Raw genomic sequence first — 12,799 nt, forward strand, 5'->3', positions numbered from 1 at the left:
CCACTTCTACTAAAAAAATACAAAAAAAAAAAAAAAAAAACTAGCCGGGCGAGGTGGCGGGCGCCTGTAGTCCCAGCTACTCGGGAGGCTGAGGCAGGAGAATGGCGTGGACCCGGAAGGCGGAGCTTGCAGTGAGCTGAGATCTGGCCACTGCACTCCAGCCTGGGCGACAGAGCGAGACTCCGTCTCAAAAAAAAAAAAAAAAAGAATGGAGGACAGGTTCAAGGATTCTAAATATTTAATCAATTATAAGCCTCAATAAGGCATAATTAATACAGTGTTAATCTTTGCAATTCTTACATCCTATTTTGGAAGTACAAAAGATCATTTACATCTGCCTCAGTAATTCAGTCCCAGGTGGAAATACATAAGGCGGCAGATGGTTTTCAAGCAAACTTCACATCAAAACCTACCAGATGTCCGCTTTTCTTCCATAGCCTTCTCCACTGATGACTTCAGGGCTCATCCAGTATGGTGTGCCTGTGACAGACTTCATTCCTGTCCCCGACAGACAGATGGTCTGAAGCCGTTTGCTGGCCCCAAAATCTCCTAGTTTGACATTGCCTGTTGAATCTCTCAGGATATTTGCCCCTAAAAACAAGAAATTGTCTCATTTCATTAATTTTATTGGCCGTCTGGAATATAGTATAAAAGAACAATGGCACAGAATTACTTCATAGACTCTTCTATTTGTCCCCAAAGTTAGGCTGCTTTTCATCTTCTGGCAGTAGCTGGCGTAATCCTAGTCACACAGGTGGTGCTCATTAAGGATTTGCTGCAAGAAGACTACATTTTTAGGTCAGCTGTGTGTTTAGGACCTAGGACGTTTCTACTGAAAAGGACTGGTGCAGGTTGGAGGTGAGGGTGATGAGGAAGAGAAAGGCGAAAAGGGCTAAGAATGAAGCTCAATGAAGGACCAAGAACGCCCCCAGTTTCTCTGTCATAAAGCAGGAAGCCCATGGCTGAAACTGATTTCCCTGAGAAGCCAGCCTTTTCTCAGAAACTTCCTTAGGGTGCTTCATAATCAAAAGCATTTTCCCCCTCTATTACTTAAATTTAGTTACCTTATATTTTAGAGTTTTCTTAATATTGAATCTTGCTTTATATTAATTTTACATCTCAATTTTTAATATTTTAAATGTCTGATAGGCTTTGAGCTTTTCATTTAAAATTTCATTAGCTTTTATAATAAACTTTTTAGATAGCTTCAGATTTACAGAATTATTGCAAAGATAGTATAGAGAGTTCCCATATAACCCCACATCCAGTTTCTCTATTACTAACAGCATGGTACATTTGCCACAATTAATAAACCAATACTGAAATATTATTAACCAAGTTCATACTTTGCTTAGATTTCCTCAGTTTTTCCCTAATACCCTTTTTCTGGATCCAGGATCCTAACCAGGATCCCACACCATTCTTAGTCATCATGTCCCCTCAGGCTCCTCTTAGGGGGGATACGTTCTCAAATTTTCCTTGTTTTTGATGACACGTGTTTTTCTGAGGCGTTTTTGTAGAATGTCCCTCAATTAGGATTTGTCCCATGTTCTCATAATGGGGGTTGTAAGTTTTTTGGGGGAAGACCACAGGTAAACTGCCATTCTCATCATATGTTATTAAAGGCACATACTGTCAACACCATTGTTGATGCTGACCTTGATCACCTGGCTTGAGATAGTGTTTGTCAGGTTCTCCACTGTAAAGTCATTGTCCCCCACCCTTTCCATACTTTGGAAGAAATTTGCCATGCACAGCCCACAATTAAGGAGTAAAGAGTTATGCTCCAGGCTGAGTAGCTACATAAATTATTTGGAGTTATGCTGCAGAAGAGATTTGTCTCCCCTCTCCCACATATTTATTGAATCATTCATTTACATCACTATGAACATGGATATTTGTTTTATACACTGGGTTATAATCCAGTACTACTTTATTCTCCTGCTATTTACCAGTTTCAGCCACTGAGCTTCTTTCCACTGGCTCTGTGTCCCTTTGCCATACCCCCATCATTGTATTCTTGCTTTTGTTTTTGAGCACTTTCTTGCTTTCTGGCACTCGAAGATGCTCCAGGCTCATCTTGTATATTTCCTGCACCAGGCCTAAAATCAGCCATTTCTCAAGGAGGCCTAGTTCCTTTTAGTGGAGAATAGTATTAAAAAACAAGATCATCAGCCAGGTGCAGTGGCACACACATGTAATCCTAGCACTTTGGGAGGCAAAGGCGGGTGGATCGCATGAGCTCAGGAATTCGAGGTCAGCCTAAGCAACGTGGTGAAACCCCATCTCTACAAAAAATACAAAAAAATTAGCTGGGCATGGTAGTGTGAGCCTGTAGTCCCAGCTACCTGGGGGCTAAGCTGAAGGATCACTTGAGTCCAGAGAGCTGAGGCTGCAGTGAACTGAGTTCATGCCACTGCACTCCCGCCTGGGTGATAAAGTGAGACTCTGTCTCAAAAAAAATAAAAACAAAAACAAAAAACCAGAACAAAACAAAACAAAAAACCAAGCTATGGGCACTAGGCTAATTTGTTTTTTATTCTCTATTTTCACTCTTATCATTTTTAAAACTCTGTATTTTTTCTGGGATTATAAATCTAGTTTCTGTCTTTTATAAATCATTTCGCTTCTCATTTTTCTCCACATAACCTTCGTTACTTTGGACCTTCTCATTTTTAACTTTTTCTTTACCTATTCTTAAATAAGCCATTTATTTTATTATCTAATTTTAATTATTTTAATTTTAAAATTTTACTTCATTTCTTATTTTTAAGTCTTCCATAACCTTAACCATATTTTATATTACAAAGAGATTCATTTTCTTGGTTCTCTTACCCTTTTCTGAAAAAATGATCTCTAAGGAGAGTGAATAGTGGAGAAAAGCTACCTTATAGACTGGAGAGGATAAAGAGACCCCACCCCTATCGTGGGGCTTCTGTACCTGTCTTTCTGTTCTCCCAGCAAATTCCCCAGTCTAGTCAATGATGGTTCCCTAAAGCCTCTCTCCAGAGGACAGTCCAGAGTTCATTCTCTACACACCTTAAGTGTAAACACGCCATGACATTAGTGATCTTCTAAAAGAGCACTGTCTAACATTTCCTACCATCCAATACTTTAAGAAAGACTGTCAAAAAAGCCACCATCTCTAGAATACTTAACCAGTGGAAGGACAACAAAGCCCATTTTTTACTGGCTACAAGCAGGGCTGATTGGGGAAGGAACAGTCCAATGCAGGGCATAGACAGGGGAAGCTGTCTCTGGGGAGGAATCACCAATGTTGAGCCAATGCTTACCCAGAAGAAGGGCTGAAGAGAAAATGGGTAGCCAGGCTCCAGCATAAGTTTCTAAACACTTATTTTGGATGTGTCAAAAGTAAGTTATTAAGGAGACTTTTCAGACATACACAAAGGTAGAGCACCATGCTCAGCCACCACCCAGCCTCAACATCCATCTGGACAACCCTGCCCCAGCCATACTGCCAACCACTCCTCCTCCCCTCTCTAGGATTTGAAGCATATTCAAGATGTCATGATAAACAAATGGTTCAGTACATATCTTTCAAAGATAAGGACTCTTATCACACCCAAGAGGATGAACAATAACTTCTTAATATTATCAAATATATAGTCGGTATTCAATTTGTTACATTAAAAAAACCAGAATCCAAATGAAGTCCATATATTGGGAGTCACTGATAAATCTTCTAAGTCTTTCCTAAAGTTCCCTCCAATCTCCTTTTCTTTTTTCTTTGCAACTTATGAAGAAACTAAGTCGTCTGCCTATAGCTTTCTCATGGTCTAGATTTTGCTGACTGCATCCCAAAGAATCATTTTAACACGCTCATCTGTCCTATATGTATATTACATAATTCCGTAACCGAATTTGGAGGCTTGATCAGATTCAGGTTCAATTTCTGGGGAACTGAGGAACAAAACTAGATAGATAATGTATTCTAGACAATCTCTATTTAAGTGATATCAGCAGCTATTACTGTTTAATGCCAATATCTGTTCATTATTCTTTCTTCGCTTCTTAGCCAAAATACTTCTATGAAGATAAGTTTCCTTTCATCCATTATTTGGTCTTCAGTAGTCTAGTTTGTAATACAAACAGAACAAAAACAAAGGCAGAAGAGAGCAACTAGTTTTTGAAATAGTGAATTGGTTCCCTAGCAACATAATCAATTCATTTTCATCCTAGGTTTCATTATGACTTCATGGGTCTAAACTGAAAACCAATCATCTTCCTTTTCTCTTACGATTTAAAAGTTGCTTATGGAAATTTGAGAAATACGGAAAAAGTATATAGGAGCCTGGCAACATAGCAATACCCTATCTCTACAAAAAAAAAAAAAAAAAAAGAAAAATTCTTATTAACTGGGCATGGTGGTGTGTGCCTGTAGTCTCAGCTACTCGGGAGGCTGAGGTGAGAGGACTGGCTTGAACTCAAGAGGCTGAAGCTTCAGTGAGCCATGATAGCACCACTTCACTCTAGCCTGGGTGGCAGAGGGAGACCCTGACTCAAAACAAAAAAACAAACAAAGGTGGTGAGCGGTGACTCACACCTGTAATCCCAGCACTTTGGGAGGCCAAGGCGGGCGGATCACCTGAGGTCGTGAGTTTGAGACCAGCCTGACCAACATGGAGAAACCCCATCTCTACTAAAAATACAAAATGAGCCGGGTGTGATGGCACATGCCGGTAATCCCAGCTACTAGCAAGGCTGAGGCAAGAGAATCGCTTGAACCCGGGGTGAGGGCGGAGGTTGCAGTGAGCCGAGATCGCACCATTGCACTCCAGCCCTGGGCAACAACCATTGCACTCCATCTAATAAAAAAAAAAAAAGACCATCACTCATCCTGCCACTTGATGATAACCACCATCAATCATATGGAAATCTTCCTTCTAGGTCATACTTGAATTTTACAAACTTAAGATCATATTGCACATCCAATTTTATATTTTACATTTATTCTCTTACCAATATATTTGCCCTATGCTTTAAAATCAGCTTACTTCCAACCTCCTCATTTGACCAGAATGGCTCCTCACTTCTGGCAAAGTCTGAAGAAGATCCACTCAGCGGGTAGCTCCGTCAGCTCTTTTGCCTTGCCTCCTTGTGAGGGCTAAGGAGAAGCTGGCTTGAATGGACATTACTCCTAACTGAATAACTTCTCTATGAGGTTCTTTAAGCGATCAGGTTTCATACTTAACGACTGAGGTCTGCCTAAGATGCGTAGATCATGAGCAATGTCCCCATCTTTTCAGACTTACTCTAAGTCCCATTCTAGCATATGTGATCTGGCTTAGGCATTCTGCATTCGACTCCATCACCAGAACTGGTTAGGAATGTTCTCGTTGGTCTGAATATGGCCATAATTAGGATGTGCCACACCTCAAAGGGGAAGTGAAAGCCTGGGAGCTCATAAGAGTCCCCAGCAAGATCAATGAATAGTATCTTTATACACGCAAATACAAACATGTACACATACATATTTACAGTAATGCATTGCTTAATGATAGGGATGCATTCTGAAAAATGCATTGTTAGGCAATTTTGTCATTATGCAAACATCATAGAGTGTTTTTACACAAACCTAAATGGTATAGCCTACTACACACCTAGTCTATATGGTATAGCCACTGTTGTATATCTGGTCCATAATGACGTGGAAACATCATTATGTGGCACATTACTGTTTATTAACAAACGGGATCTTGCTACATTAGGCTGGACTTGAACTCCTGGGTTCAAGCGATCCTCTTGCCTCAGCCTCCCAGGTAGCTGGGACTACAGTCATGCACCATCATGCTGCTATTCATTATTTTTATTTTTATTGATCGATTTATAAAGTGATATCTAAATTTGGGGCTACAACCTACCTTTACAGGACCAAATTTCCAGGTATGTTTTGTAGTATAGATTTTGAAGCATTTTTAAATTGTACTTATCCCCACCACTTGCTTTTGTGTGACTTCACGCATCTACCTACATCCTTTATCCCTGAAAACGGTTGAGGTTTTTAGTTTTAATGTCAGTTTGACATAGTTGGAGTTCATCAGAGCTCAGTTGGGGGTTTTCTCCCCCTCTCTTCATTCTTTCCCTAGCTAGTGAAATCCATTCCTCCACGCTCAAATTTGATCTCAAGATAAAGTATGTCATCAGAGCTAACTTTTAAGAGCTTTTTAGGTATCAGGCACTACTTTAAGCATATTGCATGCATTAACTCATTTACTCCTTTAGAGAATCCTATGAGCTGGATACTATTATCTCCATCATTTAAGAAAGAGGAACTGAGAGACTGAGTAACTTGTCCAAGGTCACACAGTGTGGATAAAGCCCGAATCTGAATCAGGCCACCCGGCAGCAGGGTTCCTACTCTTGGCCAACCTATCCTAATGCCTATGCAGTATGTATGAAACATGATCTCACTTGTATGGTCTCTTAAACTTTACTGATTCTGTGAGCCCCCACAGTAGAGCTACCCATTTGGGGAGACAGGACTGGTGTGATAAAACACTGATGCAGTTCACAAGAAAGCAAGAGAACTGTTTCCTGTTTCAGAGATAGATGAATTAATGTTAAATGTCTTATCCACATCACTTGTTTCATTCACATTCACAAAGAACTGTCTATTTAAAATAGAAAATACCTCATTACTTACCTTTGATATCTCTATGGACAATCATATTACTATGCAAATAATGGACACCCTCCAGAATCTGACGGGTGTATTTCCTAGTCACATTCTCGGTAAGAGCGCCATATGCTTTTAATTGGTCCTTAATTGAACCCTAGGAGAAAACAACAACAAAAACTACTGTATATGGTTTGAAATGAAAACTGCTATTAAATCTTTATTGGTAAAGAGGGCAGGAATTCTCATCTCACTCGTCTAAGCATGTCCTGCTTGAATTTTATTTATTGTGTTCTTATTCTGTTTTTAAAGTATTTTATTGACATCTGCTGATTTTCTCAGGAAAAGGAATGGGTATAACTAGAAAGAACATATATGAGATTTTAAAGTTTTTTCTTTATATAAGAAAAAACTCAACACTCAAGTTCAAAACATGAGAACATACACAAAAGGAGAACTTCAGATTTTCTCAAGTGTTTTCTAGGGCAGGATAAGGTGCCATCTCTGAGAAAGCTGAATCAGTCTGAAGTGAGGAACAGGTATTTGAATTTTGAAAAAGCTTCCCTAGTGATTCCATGTACAAGTTTGATTAATAATCCCTTTAAAAGACAGAAATAAAATGCTTCCTGAGGGACAAATCTCTTTTTTGACAGGAAAATACATCCGAATGTTTCTGCCTTTCCTTGAATTTTGGTAAACGGTGTACTCTGTCATATGAAAGTAAATCCTTGGATTTTACAAATTTAACCATTTGTCCTTTCCACTGTTTATGAGCCATCCTTGGAGGGAGAGCATTTTGCAATTCTGTGGACCCAAACTTGTAAACCACACATATGGAAAGGAGCAAGGGTGCCCAGTCACCTACTGACACCTACAGTTCAGCATGGCTTGTTTGTTCAGTCTACTGTGTCTCTACCTGTAGTATTATACAGAAGAGGCCAGGCACAGTGGCTTACGCCTGTAATCCCAGCACTTTGGGAGGCTGAGGAAGGCAGATCACCTGAGGTCAGGAGTTCAAGACCAGCCTGGCCAACAGGGTAAAACCCCATCTTTACTAAAAATACAAAAATTACACAGGTATCGGCCGGGCATGGTGACTCATGCTTGTAATCCCATCACTTTGGGAGGCTGAGGCGGGTGGATCACTTGAGGTCAGGAGTTCAACACCAGCCTGGCCAACAGGGTGAAACCCCGTCTCTACTAAAAATACAAAAAATTAGCTGGGCGTGGTGGTGGGTGCCTGTAACCCAGCTACTCAGAAGGCTGAGGCAGGAGAAATGATTTAATTCGGGAGGCAGAGGTTAAAGTGAGCCGAGATCGCACCACTACACTCCAGCCTAGGAAACAAAGCGAGACTCCATCTCAAAAAATAAAAATTATGGCTGGGAGCAGTGGCTCATGCCTGTAATCCCAGCACTTTGGAAGGCTGAGGCGGGTGCATCACCTGAGGTCAGCACTTTGAGACCAGCCTGGCCAACACGGTGAAACCCTGTCTCTATTAAAAATACAAAAAGTAGCTGGGTGTGCTGGTGTGCACCTGTAATCCCAGCTACATGGGAGGCTGAGGCAGGAGAATTGCTTGAACCGGGAGGCGGAGGTTGCAGTGAGCTGAGATCATGCCATTGCCCAGCCTGGGCAACAAGAGCGAAACTCCATCTCAAAAATAAATAAATAAAATAAAAATTATGGAAATACATGTATTTTTAAATGAGTAAACATATCAATCACCACCTTGAAAATCATTAATACTAGATGTACTCTATTAAAAAATAAAATATACATAATGACAGATGTCACAAATCACATTTTATAACTCCTAATGAAATTACAGACTCTAGTGATGACCATCAATCAGTGCTAAAAACATTAGGTGGACGGTTGAAAAGGAAAGGGCTATTTATATGTGCCACTGCTATAGCTCATATTACTTTCTGGTCTGCAGGAAAAAACAAAACTTTACAGTGCAGGAATCAATATGTCAATCACCCTCATCTAATGGTTGGTCTTTGCATTGCTACAGTGGAATAACCAGAATAACCAGAAACTGGCTCCTGATAGGATGCATAGCTTCATCTATGATGTATCAAATAAAAAAAGGTTGAATGTGAATCTAATTTAGACTTTAGATCTAACTTGGAGTTTATAATAAATAAAGGGATAAAAGAACAAATTAAAATCCACATGCTCATTTTGGCAGCACATATACTAAAATTAGAATGATACAGAGAAGATTAGCACAGCCCCTGTGCAAGGATGACATGGAAATTTGTGAAGCATTCCATATAACTAAAAATATAAAAAATTTAAAACAAAAAAACAAAATCCACAAGAATGCAATTAGAGAAATCCATGAGAGTTTTTTGGGTTTTTTTTTTTTTTTTGCAAATTCTTCCAGATCCTGAGAGTGAGGACTCTTAACAGGCTATCCTCCTCTCTTTGTCAAATCTGTATCATGTACAAACTGACTGCTCTAGATAGTAATCCTAGCACTTTGGGAGGCCAAGGCAGAAGAATCACTGAGTTTGAAACCAGCCTAGGTAGCAGAGTGAGACCTTGTCTCTTTCTTTTTAAGAATTATAAAAAATTGTTTAAAAAGAGAGAGATAATTAAGGAGCATAACAATTAAATGTAATGTATCATCCTAGACTGGAACTTCGTGTGAATATATCAGCTATAATGGGCATTTTAGGGCATTTAAGGAAATCTCAAGATAGACTGCTAAGATGTCTGTAACCTACTTTAGAATACTTTAGCATTAATGAGTTAAAAAATACAAAGACAGATGAAGAGGACAGAAAATATAACCCAGCTCTAATTTAAAACTCTTTCAAAATGTCCTTAACTAGGGTTAACATTTCATAATCTACGTTCTTTTGTCTTTCTTTTATTAACTATAATTTTAAATGGAATGTACATTTTCAAAAAGATGTACTAACTTACCCCTGGCATATATTCCATAAATATGGAAAGTGTTTTTTCCTGGGGATCCCTCAAACAGCCATAATACTGAACAATTCGCTCATGCAGCAAGTTTTTCAGCAACTGAATTTCACATTCAAGTGCGTTTACTTCCTGAAAGAGAGAATTCATTGTTAAGTCTTCAACAATGTCAGTAAAAGCAAAAAATTCTAACTTCATGGACCATCAAGGTGATTTCATTCTGAAAATTTTAGTTCCCAGTAACAAATATCTGAAAGTCTCTAACCAATAACTTTTTAAACAGTCCTTAATGATATGCTAAAGCAACACTGAATCAGATTAAGATTATAACTGAGGTACTAAAAAAGAAAAATACATATTAAAAAGCAGATAAACATATCTAATCTGTTTTACAAATAATTTATACTAAAGAAAACTGCACTTTTTTGTAAAAATGCTTCTTATTTAGAATGGAAGGGGCTTAATGTTAAAAAAATAATAATAATTAAAGTTTCTTATAATGTGACAAAGTAAATGTGTGCAGTGATTTTTACCTTGCTGGTCTCAGGACTATCGGGATCAAACTGAACTTGCTTAACAGCCAATTCTCTTCCTGTATCAACATCATAACAGAGGTAGACCCTTCCAAAGGCTCCTTGGCCAAGCAGTTTGCCCAATCTCCAGTTGGTTGGAGCCCGAGGTGCTGAAAAAGAACACTTTCTTAAAGTGAAGTATCAAACAGCACACAAATGGTTAATAACTAAATGAACATACTGCATTAGTGACATCCTCCATTGAATGTGCTTGGATATAAGGGAAAATTATGATTATCCAAATTCACATAGGTACCGTCTTTCAAAATTTTCTCTTTCATCAATTTTCTACAAATCCTAAACCAAAAAAAGATTCATATCCCAAGAGTCATTTTTTTCTGAAATTGTTTTCCTAATTACACATGTGACAGCATCTTTCTTTCACTCAATCTAAGATGCCAAAGACTGTAAGATGCACCATTTCTAATCTTCACTGCAGTAATATTTGTACTTAGTTTTTCAGCCTCCACCTACAATGTAGAAAGTTGGAAAAAGTATCAATCCCATACAAACAAGAGAAATCTGGGTAATCTACAAAATTTAACTTTTATTGAACACATATCCAAAAACTAAGATTGCAGGGCAACCAACTAACCTGAAATCGAAGGAAAAAGTGGCACCTCCAAGGAGAGACAGAACAGAAGCACTGACTCACTTATGGCAAAGCACAGAGAAAGACCCACACAAGCAGGGAAGAATTCACCTCCATTTTAAACAAATGTGGGCTGGCACGAGAGTACTGAACCCTTGGGAGATCCAGACAGGTGAGCTCACACCTGCTCAAAGTCTTTTCTGTGGACCTCTACCATGCACTCACAGGGGCAGGAGACACCAGGGAAAGCCTCCCTCGGTAGTCAAGGCCTGGAGAAGGGGAATGGCCCACTGTTGTGGGAAACACAGAAAGCCCTTCCAAACCCTTCTCCCCTAAGAAACAAGAGCCTTCAGCTGCTGGAGAAAGCAGAAAACCCTGTCACCCCTGCGTTACAGGTAAAGACCTACTGAGACTAGGGGAATGAGAAAGAAAGAAAACAAACAAACCAACCAACCCTACCCCTAAGAGAGAAGCTGGAAACCTTCTGTGACCCTGACCATTAGAGCACTCCTACTCCTGGAAGATGGGTAAGCCCATGTCTGAGAACGGAGGAGATAAAGCCTGCCTAAGACTGAAGCTAGATAGGACAACCCAGAACCCTCTATTCTGCCTCCCCATCCTAGGCTTGCAAGTAGCAGCAATCCACTACTGAGAGCACAAGGCCATAGAGAGATCCTCTCTCTCTGAGAAGTAGACACAAAAGGAAGGTCAAGGCCGGGTACAGTGACCCACACCTGTAATCCCAGCACTTTGGGAGGCCAAGGCAGGCGGATTACCTGAGGTCAGGAGTTCAAGACCAGCCTGGCCAATGTGGCGAAACCCCATCTCTACCAAAACAAAAAAAATTGCCAGGTGTGGTGGCGGACACCTGTAATTGCAGCTACTCGGGAGGTTGATGCAGGAGAATCGCTTGAACCCGGGAGGGGGAGGTTGCAGTGAGCCAGTATCACGCCACTGCACTCCAACCTGGGCAGCTCCATCTCAAAAAAAAAAAAAAAGGCTGATGGAGCAGGACTACTGAGAAAATCCCTTTAGGAAACCAGTACAAGGTAACTGGAAGAATTTAAAGTCACTGGTGCACAGGGACCACGGCAACAACAAAATTCAAACCCAGCTCAACTCCTGACTAGACTGACTGACTCAGTTTCTCATAGTTATGGCCTAGCAGAAGAAGAGCTGTCCCTATTTCCAGGCATTACATTCTATTCACCTCCTCTTTATCCTATATATGATATCTGGCATTCACTGTAAAATGATGACACAAAAAAGCAACCCTTCCAAAGAAAATCAAGAGAGAAAGCAATTAATACAACCAGACTCAGAAGGTTCAGACGGGAAATGTAAAATAACTATGACTAACATGTTAAAGGTTCTAATGGAAAAGGTAGACAACATGCATGAACAGATGGTGAACAGAGCAATGGAAACTACAGGAATGAGTCGCATGAAAAGGCATGAAATGAACAATGACAGAAATTAAGAATTCCTTCAACAGGATCATAAATAGATGCAACAAGGCTGAGGAAAGAATCAGTGAACCTGAAAATAGATCAATGGGGCCAGAGAGAGGGGGCGGGGAGGAAGAGAGAGAGAGAGAGTGTGTGTGTGTGTGTGTGTGTGTGGGAGAGGGAGAAAAAAACAGAGGTATGAGACAGTATCAAATAGTCTAGTGTACAGGTAATAGGAATCCCAAAAGAAAAAGGAAGAATGAGACAGAAAAAATACTTGGAGAGGTAACAACTGAGAACTTTTCACAAACTATAAATACAATAAACTGAAAGAACACCAGCTGGGAACCCTACACAAATATACCTAGACACATCAAATTCACACTGTAGAAAATCAAAGACAAAATCTTGAAAGCAGCTGGGACAGCTGCGGGGGAAGAAAGCATATTACATATGGAGGAACAAAGATAAGAATTATAGCAGATTTCTCTTCAGGAAGTATATAAGCCAGAAGACAATGGGACAATAGCTTTAAAGTGCTAGAAAGGCCAGGTGCAGTGGCTCACACTGTAATCCCAGCACTTTGGGAGGTTTTGGCAGGTGGATCAGC

The 12,799-nt window shown here is 39.9% G+C and overlaps 1 protein-coding gene and 1 non-coding gene across 2 annotated transcripts in view; one reads left to right on the forward strand and one right to left on the reverse strand.

Moving 5' to 3' along the window:
• The window catches only part of MAP3K2 (mitogen-activated protein kinase kinase kinase 2), a 96,070-nt gene that overhangs the window by 9,748 nt on the left and 73,523 nt on the right, over window positions 1–12,799 (reverse strand). The window contains exons 13-16 of the mRNA XM_033231857.1: window positions 10,111–10,259; window positions 9,578–9,709; window positions 6,665–6,794; window positions 414–591 (exon numbers count right to left, since the gene is read on the reverse strand). Coding sequence (XP_033087748.1) covers window positions 414–591; window positions 6,665–6,794; window positions 9,578–9,709; window positions 10,111–10,259 — 589 coding nt within the window. The remainder of the gene's footprint in view (window positions 1–413; window positions 592–6,664; window positions 6,795–9,577; window positions 9,710–10,110; window positions 10,260–12,799) is intronic.
• On the forward strand, window positions 8,819–8,925 carry LOC117095584. Its single transcript, XR_004442101.1, has one exon. It is a non-coding gene; the product is annotated as a U6 spliceosomal RNA (small nuclear RNA).

The sequence above is a fragment of the Trachypithecus francoisi genome, unplaced genomic scaffold (assembly GCF_009764315.1).
Source record: "Trachypithecus francoisi isolate TF-2019V2 unplaced genomic scaffold, Tfra_2.0 Lachesis_group13, whole genome shotgun sequence".
Lineage (NCBI taxonomy): Eukaryota > Metazoa > Chordata > Mammalia > Primates > Cercopithecidae > Trachypithecus > Trachypithecus francoisi.